At 37.9% G+C, this 13620-nt stretch overlaps 1 protein-coding gene across 23 annotated transcripts in view; it reads left to right on the forward strand.

Annotated features, from left to right (window-relative positions):
* LOC105475056 (single stranded DNA binding protein 2) overlaps positions 1-3810 on the forward strand; it is a 331890-nt gene extending 328080 nt beyond the window's left edge. For all 23 annotated transcript variants that reach the window (XM_071098731.1, XM_011729998.3, XM_011730000.3 and 20 more), the window contains one exon: positions 3221-3810. In XM_071098731.1, coding sequence (XP_070954832.1) covers positions 3221-3250 — 30 coding nt within the window. In that variant the 3' untranslated portion in view covers positions 3251-3810. The remainder of the gene's footprint in view (positions 1-3220) is intronic.
* The last annotated feature ends 9810 nt before the right edge of the window (positions 3811-13620 follow it).

Genomic DNA, 13620 nt, shown 5'->3' on the forward strand with positions numbered 1-13620 from the left:
GGAGTCTTGCTCTGTCGCCCAGGCTGGAGTGCAGTGGCACCATCTCAGCTCACTGCAACCTCTACCTCCCGGATTCATGCCATTCTCCTGCCTCAGCCTCTCAAGTAGCTGGGACTATAGGCACCCACCACCACGCCCAGCTAATTTTTTGTATTTTTAGTAGAGATGGGGTTTCACCGGGTTAGCCAGGGTGGTCTCGATCTTCTGACCTCATGATCCATCCGCTTCGGCCTCCCAAAGTGCTGGGATTACAGGCATGAGCCACTGCGCCTGGCCCCAGAAACTTTTTTAAAAAGCATTTCCCTTGAGGTCCTTTCTGAAATGCTTAGTATCTTTTACTGTTTTATATTATTGACACAGTATACTCAAAAAAATCTTTGTTTTAAAAGAATGATTATCTTTATTATCTGCCCTATTAAATTAACTAAAATTACATAACAACAAAAATTTCAGTTCCTGAGTTGTACTAGCTACATTTCATGAACTCAGTAGCAGTGTGTCGCTAGTGGCTGTTGCACTAAACAGCACAGAATTAGAACATCATCATCACAGAAAGTTATATTAGTGCTGATGGAATCACCAGTATTTATTGTAAGTAACAGTAGCTGTAGAAAGCATAGATTAAATTTATCTGTGCCCATTTTGCCATATTATCTGATTTTTTCTACTCTAATAAAACCTTGCTATCCACTTATTTTCTTTTTATTTATTCTTGCCTCTAAACTTTTAAATACCAAAATATAGTTCTGTTTAGCCACAGGCTCTGGATAGTTGAAGCGTGCTGTCATTGTTTATAATGTGAGACGTGGAATCACATTATGTGCATGGGATCAATTGAGTAAACATATTAAATGGTATGATGTTTGTGATGATGAAATGGTAGGATGAAATGTGATGTGATGAAATGGTAGTAAGTTCCCCTCTGACACAGGGTCAGGGATCAGTTCCATGTCATCAGCATTTGTCTATAACTGGGGGGTTTGCTTTGCTTTGCTTTTCTGCTGCTATGATCAAGGGGAAAGGTTGTCTAAACTGAATCTCTTTTCTTGTTTCTGGCAGCCTCCCTCATTTTTTTGTTCTCCTATGATCTGTCTAAAAGTCTCCCCTTTTAATCACCATATACTCACTATAATCCTACCTACAGGATCAGTTCAAGTATGTAATTTCACTTTCCTGTACTGAAACACTGTAGGCTGTGAAGTGATTAACAAGTATTAATAGATTTTCCTTGATGTAATGCATGTTTAAAGGATTAAACAATCCTCTTCCTATAGTCCAGTGACCCTTTTCCAGGCCTAATCACCCACCTTTCCTCAGGAACAGTGCATGCTTTTGGTTTGAGCCCTAATGACATCTGGCCCAGACATGTGCCAGCTGAGCCACTGCCCCTCTGTGCTCTTCCCTGGGGAGTCCTGCTTCCACACTATAATCCGTCCTTACATCAGTATACACCTATATGCCCTTTCTGATTTCTGCAGCCGGTCTCAGCTTGTCTAGAATTCACTTCATTTTATTCTCTTTCTGCCAACTTTCTGAAAAGTTTGTGCTCCCCTACCCAGGATTATCACAGCTTCTGGTTAGGTTCCTGGAGCCTGGGACCAATCCCTTTGCCTTTATCTGCCTTTTTCCAGGAGGCACAATTGTTATTAGCATGTTGAAGGTAATTGCCTTTTACCCTGGTCCTCATGAGCTTCCAATAAAACATTTAAAATATTTCACATTTCAGGGTCCACATTTATATTTTAATTTAGAAACTGTCTTCATCCAAAGAGTCTTCAATCCCACATGTGGGATTAGATGCCTCTCCCCACAGCTCAGATAGTCTAGAGCTGTGTTGTTCAAAATGTAACCACTAGCCACATGTGGATACTCAAACTTAAATAAATTAAAAGTAAATAACATTAAACATTTAGTGTCTTGACTGCACTAATCACATGGCATGTGCTCAGTAGGCACATATGGCTAGTGACCTCCAAGTTGGACAGCACAGACCACAGAACAGATATGTCATTGAAGAAAGTTCTCTTGCATGGTGCTGCTGTAGAACTTTTCTGTCACAGTCTATTCCCCAAGAATATGAGGGTACAGTGGCACAATTAGCAAAATAATTGCTCTTTATTTCTCTCTAAATCATTTTTGAAACCATTTTTTTCCAAACCTCTGAAACCCTCACCTTTTATCATTTGTCAGCCTCATCAAACTGACAAGTCAGCATGTAACAATGATGTTCCTACTCACGTGCAAAAATGACTGGATTGCAGTTAGAGTCACAGGCCGAGCACAGGGGCTCACGCCTATAATCTCAGCACTTTGGGAGGCCAAGGCGAGCAGATTGCTTGAGCCCAGGAGTTTGAGACCAGCCTGGGCAACATGGTGAAACCCCATCTCTACAAAAAATACAAAAATTAGCCACGTGTGGTGGCTTGTGCCTGTACTCCCAGCTACTGGGGAGGCTGAGGTGGGGGGATCACCTGAGCCCAGGGAAGTCAAGGTTGCAGTGAGCTGAGATCACTGCACTCCAGCCTGAGTGACAGAGTGAGACCCTGTTTCAGAAAAAAAGATTACAGCACAGATTATGGGCAAGATGCTTAAATGCTGCAGTATAAATTAGTTTCTTAAGTATTTTCAGTGCTTTAATGAGAGCTTCCCAGGGCCAGCTTGCACTTGTTTTTGTTTTGTTTCCCTACAATATTAACCTAACACTTGCTGAGCACTTTCTATGTATTCAATAAATACTTGGTTTAGGGATTTTATATCTCTTCTTCCCCAAGCCCCTTTACAGATAGGGAAACTGAAGTCAAGACAGGTTAGGTAGCCTCCTCAGTTTACAAGCTAGTAGGTGGCAAAGACTAGTCCTCATACTTACTTAGTTATGATCCAGCCTTGGACTAAATTTAACCAAGGTTTTTACAAGTGCCTGCAAAACATCAATCTGTCTGGAGGGAGGAGGCAGAGGGACTGGGTAATGATCAGCCTTCTGGGTGCAGGGAGAGAATAGGACTTGATGCTTTCCAGGGGAAATATTGAAAATTTCAGTATTAGGTTAAGTCTGTATCAGTTTACTTTTTTTATAGTTTCTTATTTTATGTTGTATGAGATGAAAAGCTTGCACATAAAAGATGATAAGAAATTAGAATTCTTCGTTTCTGTTGTACCAAGAAGAACCTTAGTGATCTCTAAAAGAATTGTTGTTAAAATATGGATTCTTCTTTCCTTCTAGTACTCCCCTAGCATGACAATGAGCGTGTGATCCATTACCAAGTCTCCTCATGAAAACCACAGTGAGTCAGCCCTTCACAGAACTACTACGGAAGAAAATTATTCATCACAGTGTACAGTTAAACAAAGGAATCTCAGTCACACCAAACCAACCTTTTTATTTCCTGCTCTCTCCCCTCTTTTGTGAAGAAAGCGGGTCCAAACGTGATTCAAACAACTGTACGGAGTGGCATATTAGAATTGCCCTAAACTGAACTGCAAATAATTATGTGTGTATGTATATGTGTGGGAAAGAGAATGTACTGTATATGTGTATGTTATACAGACATATACACATACATACATTGACCCACAGGACATTGTAAAATATTATCACATGACATCTTAAGTAGAAATAAGTAGGGACTTTTATTCCATCCTTTTTTTCACGTTTACATTTTAATTATTACAAGTTGCTCCTGCCCCCTCCCTGAACTATTTTGTGCTGTGTATATCACTGCTTTATATAAGTTATTTTTTAAGGTGAACTCAGATGTTATGGTTTTGTAAATGTCTGCAATCATGGATAGGAATAAAATCGCTTATTTGAGAGCTTTCATTAAATTGCGTCTGATGCAAGTTATCCTGTGAATCACAAAGTGTACTGTCTCAAAAAATAGAAGAAAATGTGTCTTCGTCTTTATGTTGAATCAAACAATTTCTCAGTTACCTTCAGTGAAAAGTATTTTTTAATTTTTATTTGAGATAAACACTTCAAATCAGTAAAAGCTTAACTGGGGCCTCACACAGTGTATTTCTGCAATAACTGCTTTAAACGGAGTTCTTGATTTGTTTGTCTTAGATGATACAGAAATCACTAAATAGCCCAAATCACTTAGACCATAGCAATAAAGTGACAGGGGTTGTCGTATTTTTAGCAACATCTTTTCTCTTTATCATGATGAAGCCCAAAAGTGATAACAAAACCATTTGCTTGAATTTGTCACTTCTCACCAGGAATACTAGAGGTAAAATTTTAATAACATACTAATGTTAAATGGTATCTGGTTTTTATTCAGACTTTTTGTGAGCATATTCATGTAGACACTAGAAGTAAATACATTGAATGAGACTTTGAGCACAAGGGAGAAGAGAGTTGTTAGCACTCCTGAGGCCTCTGGAGTGCTACTTTTCTATCCAGGTATCTTGCTTGCTACCAGCAGAATTGACTGGTATTGGTTCTCACTCGCCAGGGAGCGCCTGCTCTGTTCCTGGGATATAAGGCTTTTATTCAGAAGCAAATCATTGATAGTGACTTTGCTTTATCTAGCCACTGACTTCAGCAGGCTAAAACTACATTGTGTAACTGCCTGTTCAAAAAAGAATGAGTAAATGTTTTAATAAAAACAAAAAACTACTTCCCTTATGAAAGCACCTTGCTCTATGGCACTTTCCAGATCTTTTGAGGTTTTGTGCTTAATAATACATACATACACCAAAATCACAATAGAAAGATATGAAGACTTTCATTTTAGACTCTGAAAGATAACTGGGTGATCCTTTATGTTAAAATTGTGATACAAGCAACCATTGATAAATACCAACTATGAATCCAAACTCCAGAGACTGAAAAGCATTGTTTAATCGCAGGTTAAAGCATTGTTTAATCGCAGGCTTTCTCTTTCCTTTAGGCTTATAGTCTCTAAAGTGAAAAATTGGCAGTATATAGTCATGCAGCTCATAATGACATTTCAATCAACCACAGACTGCATATACAACAGTGGTCCTATAAGATTATAATACCATATTTTTACTGTATCTTTTCTAGGCTTAGAAACACAAATACCATTGTATTACAGTTGCCTTCAGTATTGAGTACAGTAACATGCTGTACAGGTTTGTAGCCTGGGAGCACTAGTTTATATTATATAGCCTAGGTGTGTAGGAGCCTATACCATCTGGGTTTGTGTAAGTACACTCTATGATGTTCGGACAAGGAAAATACTGCCTGACAGTGCATTTCTCAGAATGTATACTTGTCATTAAGTAACACATGACTGTATTTGCTAGTTCCTGATGACTGACTTCTCTCAAATTCATAATGATTTAGTCCTTGTAAAAATAAAGATTTTGCCTGTGCCTAACAAGGATACTAGGCAGAACTGTTGAGGAAAAAAAAAAAACTGAATTGAATGTATGTTGCAGATTTAAACTATAATAAAATGAGCCTCAGTTAATCACACACAGCGTTCAGATGCCTAGGAGTGCACACCGGAGAAGAGCCTCATGCTGTCAACCTGCAGAAACCTTTCATGCAAATTCAGATGAAAAGGTCTTTACCTCAAGCGAAGGTAACCTGAATGAAGGTGACAGTTTGTCCAGACACCTGACTTTACCAAGAAGAATTTTGACTTTCATTTTTTATGACAATCGTATAAAAACTGACAGCCCTTTGATTATTAAGTTTAATCTTATAATGCTAGAATTTTCAAACATTTTGTTAACTCTTCTCCATTATTACTGATCTTGAAGTTCTTTTCTTTGCCTTCTGAGAAGGTATTATTTCTTATCACAAAGAATGATGAATCTGATTTTATCTGCCCTTATTTTGGGGGTAATACTAGAATATGAATTGCATCATGATCCCCATTATTTGTAACCTAAAAGTAAAATTCGTTTTTTTTTTTCAAGGCAGAGCAGCCAATTCATTGTAAGTATTCATTTCTTTTTTCTTCTTGGAGTCCAGATTAAAAAGAGTTACTTTAGATTTAAAAATTTTCTGGAATAGTTGAAAAATTATTTTTGAGGAGAAAATTGTATCCAAGAAACCCAGAATGTAAGGATACTTGATTTTTATAACCAGATAATTCTTTCATGCACTGAATGGAGGACAGTATATCTGTATATTAATTTTTGTTTAGATTTTGAATCATTTAACCCTTATCCTTTTTTCTTGTAATAAGAGTATTTAATGTTTTTCTCTTGTGTTTTCCATCTTTATCAATGCATTTGTGTTGGTCTTGATGTATACTACCTGTTCCTAGGGTTATTTTTTACATATGTCACCTCACAGTAATAATATCAGCAATTCTTGCTACATTGAACATATTAAATACACATGTAAAAAGCAAAAGTACGCAGTAGGTAAAAACATTAACTCTTGCTACTCAGCTTTGCATTCTGCCTAACACTGCATTTGAAAATACATGTCAGATTCTTTCTGAAGTATTTTTTATCCTTAACTACGTGTCTTACAGCAAAGTTGCCCATGGGAACAAAGGCTATAGGGTGTCATTGATCTTCTAATACACCACATTTTGATGGGTGAATCTTACTAGTACTCCTTTGAAAATGTTCCAGTGTGGACTCAGTTGCTGATGAAGAGGAAGTTCACAGCTAGGAATCCGAGGTCAAGATTTCTCAATTGCCAGCTGGGCACTCACGCCTATAATCCCAGCACTTGGGAGGCCAAGGTGGGCAGATCACCTGAGGTTGGGAGTTCAAGACCAGCCTGGCCAACATGGTGAAACCCCCATCTCTACTAAAAATACAAAAATTAGCCAGGCGTGGTGGTGGGTGCCTGTAATCCCACCTACTCAGGAGGCTGAGGCAGGAGAATCACTTGAACCCAGGAGATAGAGGTTGCAGTGAGCCGAGATTGTGCCACTGCACTCCAGCCTGGGTGATGGAGCAAGACTCCATTTCAAAAATAAAAAAGATTTCTCAATTGCCAAAAGATTAACAAGTAAATCGGTTCTGCTCCCCCAGCCATGGAAAGTGCCCAAAACAGCCCTTTCCCTCTAGAATAAAATAAAGAAAACTTCCGTTTCTATTTTTATGATTCTCTAAGATATCTGAACTCCATTGCATTTCATAGGGTTATTCAGTTAGCACTTCTGTGGTTTAAAAGACAACAAATTTTGAAAATAAGTAAGTTCAGTTTGGGGCATGAAGAAGTCCCACATCTGTCTCTATCTTTTCTTCATCATATTATCCTAGGAATGGATAGCAAAGCATTCAGAACTGCTCCCTTGGCTGGGGAAGTTTTCCACCATCCTTAATACTATGAAGTCTTGATTACTTCTTCCGCGGCTTTATCCTTGCCTCCTTCCCAATCCCTACATCTTCCAGGAGAAATAAATACCAACTGAACACTGTTACCTTCTCAGCCCTTACCATTTTCATCTGCATATAGTGCATAGTACTAAGAGTGGTTTTCCCAGGAGAAATAATTGCAATTTTCATTTCTTGATTATCACTGCTAATTCGAAGGAGTGCCACAAATCATAGCCACTTGATTTTGGAATGCATTTTAATGTTTTGACACTATTGACACTGGTTTTCCTTTTTTTTTTTTTTTTTTTTTTTGAGACAGTCTTGCTCTGTCACCTAGGCTGGAGTGCAGTGGCACAATCCTGCAGTCTCCACCTCCCAGGTTCCAGCGATTCTCCTGCCTCAGCCTCCAGAGTAGCTGGATTACAGGCATGCATCACAGGCTAATTTTCGTATTTTTAGTAGAGACAGGGTTTCACCATGTTGGCCAGGCTGGTCTGGAACTCCTGACCTCAAGTGACCTGCCCGCCTCAGCCCCCCAAGGTGCTGGGATTACAGGCGTGAGCCACTATGCCTGATCAAGTTTTCCTTTTTTTTTTTTTTTTTTTTTTTTTTTTGAGACTGAGTCTCACTCTGTCGCCCAGGCTGGAGTGCAGTGGTGTGATCCCAGCTCACTGCAAACTCCACCTCCCGGGTTCATGCAATTCTCCTGCCTCAGCGTCCTGAGTGGCTGGGACTACAGGTGCATGCCCAGCTAATTTTTTGTATTTTTAGTAGAGAGGGGTTTCACCGTGTTAGCCAGGATGGTCTTAATCTCCTGACCTCGTGATCCGTCTGCCTCAGCCTCCCAAAGTGTTGGGATTACAGACGTGAGCCACTGCGCCCGGCCCAAGTTTTCCTTTCTTTTCTTATGTCTTCTGTACAATAGAGTCGACCCTCCATATCCGCAGGTTCCACGTCCCTGATTCAATCAACTCCTGGTCAGAAATATTGGAAAAAAATTAAAAAACAATAAAAACCAATAATACAACAATAATTACAAATAATACATTATAACAACTATTTCCATGGCATTTATAATACATTGTATTAGGTATTATAAGTAATCTAGAGATGATTTAAAGTATATTGGAGGATGTGCATAGGTTATACTATGTCATTTTATATAAGGGACTTAAGCATCTGGATTTTGGCATCTGCAGGGGTCCTGGAACCGGTCTCCCTTGGATGCGGAGGGACGACTATAGTTCTCTTTGAAAACACTAATCAATACAAGTGGCCAGTGAATGTATAGTATGGGAGGGAGAAATCCAATGTTGGGGACAAGGTTGCCATATATTTGCCAAAAGTAGATTAATCTTATTTCTATTTTTCCCTCCTGGTGGAATAAGTTTATTGTTTGCTATGCGGAGCCAGAGTCTGTGTTTGTTTAAAGCAACAGTACCCAATCTTAAGCATGTGTAAGGGTCTCCCTGGGTCTGTGAACCATACCTTGAGAAATAACTAGAAAAGTGAAAAAATGGCTAACCACTATTAATAATACTTGCATTTCGCATACTAAATATGTTGTGTGTACCTGTGTGTGTGTGTGTTGGGAATAGTAATATGAAGTTTGCTCACAAAACACTCCCACTGTGATTCACATTATTTTGTAGCACAACCAATACTGATTAAATATAATGATTTCCTTTGACTACTTTTCCTTTCAGTGGTAAAACAGCTGATGAAAGTTATTTGGGATGGAAAGAGTAATACAAGACATAAGCAGATGGAGTCTCCTATGCCTAGGTTTAGCACACCCATGTTAGCTTGTCCACATTAGGCCTTCTTTTGAAGGTTCTGTATCTAAAGATAAGGGCATAAATGATCATTTAATTCTCAGCCACTTCACTGATACTACTAGGAATTACACAGTAATTATGGTGGTTTGATATAGACATTTGTTTACAAGAAACTGAATTGGCATTATTAACTTATTACAAAAAAATAAGTTAGCTTTACCCATGAACTGTAATTCAGATTGATAAGGTGACCTACCCATGAAAAAGACACCTGAGGCCCATTTACTTTTTTAAACTATGAAGTGAAATCCTCAGTTAAATAAGTGTCCCAAGGAGAATTTCCTCTGTTAAATTTTCCCTGTTAACTTAGTGTAATTGGTTTTCTTGAATAGAAGAATAATGATTTCTGTAAGATATTTTAATGTGAATATTTTTGATGTCTTCATCTTTAAAAATTATAGTACTTTATATAGATATTAAAATTTTTAAGTGGGACTAGGTGTTTTTATGTATACAATTACAGTTTGTCTCTTCTCTCTTTGCACATTTACTGGCTATCACCAGAACAAAGGTTGGACTCATTTTGCTTATCCCAGTCATTAAAATGTTATGATCTGTTTCTAACATATTTAGCATTTCATTTTTAAAATGAAATGTACCATTATCATAACAAAGGTAACTATTAATGTTCCCAGAAACAGTGATGTAAAGGACTTATTCCCAGTCAATATTAACACTTAATCCCACTTTCTTTTTTCCACCAAATGGCCTCAGTACTTTGCCAAGAGAGTGAAATTTGGATTCCTCACAGTACTCTCAGAACACAATATGGTATTTGTCAGCTAACTTTCCATCATGTCCTGGTAAAATTGCTCAGTTAAATGTAATTGGCCATCTACTTATTAAAAAAGAACAATTCAAATAATCTGTACAGTTACCATAATTTGACAACAAATTACTTTAAATTTAGCACCACCTTAGAAATTTTCGTAATATAAACTACTGATTGAAATGTGTTTATACTTTCTATCATATTTCAAAATGTTTTACTTTCCTTGCATTAAGGCAATTAACACAAACTACATGTTAGGATGAATAATTTAAAGGATATCCTGTTGTTTCAACATAAAAAATGGAAAAGTCTTTATAAATAGAATACTTATGATAGCCATCTACGTATTGAATTGTTTAATTTACCTAATTGTGATTTTCTGAATTTAAGATGTTTTCTTACTACATGTGTTAAATTGTTACCTATAATATCTTCCTGAAAAAATAGAAGTATTTGTAAGGTTTTTATAAATGTACAATTTATGTATAAATATAATCGGAATCTGGGATGACTCTTAGTAATCTACTATTCTTAATTCAATGATGGCCACCAGCTACCTGACACATTTTGTAAATTTAGTATCTGTGTATGTGTGTTCGTGTATGTGTGTGTGCGTGCATGTGCACATTACTGCATTTATTCTCAGATGGATTTATAATTTAGTGCTTTTGTACAAGTGCTTGAACTATTCATGTAATGGGATAAGTTGCCATAAAGATGTACATAAATGACCCTTAATTTGGGACGTTTACACATTTAATTTTTTTAAATACAGCTTTTCATACACAGTTTCTACCCTTTCATTTCTAGTCTGTACTTCATTACTTATTGAAAAAGTCAAGTTTGTATGAAGCCAGTATAAACATCAAAATATAAAGTCAAAATATAACTAATGTGGACATCTGCATATATAATTGAATTAGACATTATGCCTTATATAAAATTCAGGAGGCTCTAATATCAAAGGATTTATATGCATTGAAGAAGAGGCTACAATGCATATATGAATGGCTGGCTCTATGTGGTCAGATAAATAAACATGGAATGACAAAAAAATTACTAATGTTATTGGCAAATAGATATGTTAATGAATTAAACTTTGGTATTTTACTCCAAATATGACTATACATAATGTGGTTATCTGAAGCAGTTATCCAGGTAATTCATACAAAACTATGCTTCTCCTCAGTTACGTTCATCTTTCTCATGAACTATACAGATGATTGCCTCAGTTCACCATGAACATTTGCCCAAATAAAGATTCTGAAGTAAGTGCTGCATGCTAGTATAGAGATAAATGAGAATATAGGAGGAGGAGGGTCTACAATTGAGATTAGTGATTCATCCTTAGATATCAATGGAAATAAATCATCTTTTCAATCAGTTTTTAAATAATGGTTCCACATTATTATGGCTTTGATCGAAGTGGAATCTTCTAGTCCAATAACACAGCACATTTGTACATAATGATTAGAAACAATTTATAAATTCCATTGGCCAGACAGTTTGAGCCAGATTACCTCAAATAACTTGCCAGGCAATTTTCGCAAGGTGTCTGGATTACTGGAACATAGAGGGTAGAGAGCAAGGCAGCTGATAAGTCCCTGACTTTAAAACAGGTAGAAGTCATGTAACTAAGAACTTTGCTGGAACTTATTATTAAAATTATTTCTAATTGTGCAAAAATGACTCTTAGTGGTGGTAGCATTATGTAGGTTCAGGGCAGGAGTAGCATACATAAATAAAAGCCAACAGAATTGGTTTAATCCCTGTGAGCTCCTCTTGGTGAATGAGGTAACAAAGAGTGAAAGATTCCAAAATGAAGGGAAAAAGAGAGTGTCTGCAGACCCAGCCCCCAAGCAATCTGAGTAATCAAGGGTTTGTTCTCATAGCTCAGTGTATCCTTAAAAGTGAAGAAACTCTTGATGTCAAAGAGTCATAAAAATTAAATGAAAGAAATTCTAGATGTTTTATTCCCTGCACAAATTGTCTGTTGAGAATATGGTGCAGCCTTGTAGAAAATTCTGTATTAACATTGTTTTTTGGGGTTTTTTGTTTTTTTGTTTTTGTTTGTTTTTGAGATGGAGTTTCGCTTTTGTTGCCCAGGCTGGAATGCAAGGGCGCGATCTCGGCTCACCACAACCTTCTCCTCCTGGGTTCAAGCGATTCTCGTGCCTCAGCCTCCCGAGTAGCTGGGATTACAGGCATGCGCCACCATGCCTGGCTAATTTTGTATTTTTAGTAGAGACAGGGTTTCTCCATGTTGGTCAGGCTGGTCTCAAACTCCCGACCTCAGGTGATCCGCCCACCTCGGCCTCCCAAAGTGCTGGGATTACAGGCATGAGCCACCGCGCCCTGCTGAGTCAACATTGTAAATGTTTAGTTGTCACATTCAGTTTGGGAAGCTTCCCTTGAAGTAAATATTGGGCTCTGCTTGGCTGTAGCTGCATTTCTCAGTGAATAACCTCAAATTTTCTCACAAAATTGCTTTTTCATCCTACAACTCACAGTTCTTGATGGGAATAGGGATGGAACTCTTTATATTTAGTCATGTCCCATGGAAAACATTGCTAATTTTAAATGTGCTTTCAATAAAATACCAGTAATCATGTGTATTATGTAAATTACTATTCATTATATTAAGGAATTCAGCATTACTTATGTTCATATTTGTTGCAGAGAAAGAAATGGTTTATGAATTGAAAAGTCAAATGTATTCTTTATATAGTCTTTTATATTTCAGTGCTACTGTTTTGTCATAGGTTAGCCATTATTCACTTCTGACTGAAGGGATATTATATAGACGTAATGGTCTCAAAATTGCTTCAACAGAACACACATATCATTGAAAGTAATATTAATTTAGAGAACTCAGCATACTATTACAAGTAGTTACTAGTCACATTTTATACACAGTATTTACTTCATATTTATTTGAGAAGTACTTACCTAGGCATATTTTTTGATTCAATGAAAAACCCACAGAGAGCTGAACTTTAATCCATTTGCAAAAAGATAAATCACTTAACACTTCTTTTTTTTTTTTTTTTTTTTGAGACAGAGTCTGCTTTGTTGCCCAGGCTGGAGTGCAGTGGTGCAATCTCGGCTCACTGCAAGCTCCGCCTCCCGGGTTCACATGGTGTCCTGCCTCAGCCTTCCGAGTAGCTGGGACTGCAGGCGCCCGCCACCAAACCCAGCTAATTTTTTCTATTTTTAGTAGAGGCGGGCTTTCATCATGTTAGGATGGTCTCGATCTCCTGATCTCGTGATTCACCCTCCTCGGCCTCCCAAAGTGCTGGGATTACAGGCGTGAGCCACCGCGCCTGGCCAGCACTTTTAAAAATATATAAAACATGGCTCGGTTCGGTGGCTCACACCTGTAATCTCAGCACTTTGGGAGGTCGAGGCAGTAGGATTGCTTGAAGCCAGGAGCTCAAGACCAGCCTGGACAACATAGGGAGCCCCCACCCTGGTCACACCCCACCCCCGCCCTCCAGAGTTTTTTTAAAAGGCAGCCAGGCATAGTGGCCAGTGCCTGTAGTAGTAGTTACTAGGGAGGCTGAGACAGGAAGATCACTTGAGCCCACTGAGTTCAAGGTTACAGTGAACTATGATTGTGCCACTGCACTCCAGCCTGGGCGACAGAGCAAGACCCTGTGTCATAGAAAACATGAACATTTGATTAAAAACATAACATTTCATAAAAAACACTTTTATATGTGGCATATACATACATAAAATATGTATGTATGTGTA

This window comes from Macaca nemestrina, chromosome 6, assembly GCF_043159975.1.
Source record: "Macaca nemestrina isolate mMacNem1 chromosome 6, mMacNem.hap1, whole genome shotgun sequence".
Classification (NCBI taxonomy): domain Eukaryota; kingdom Metazoa; phylum Chordata; class Mammalia; order Primates; family Cercopithecidae; genus Macaca; species Macaca nemestrina.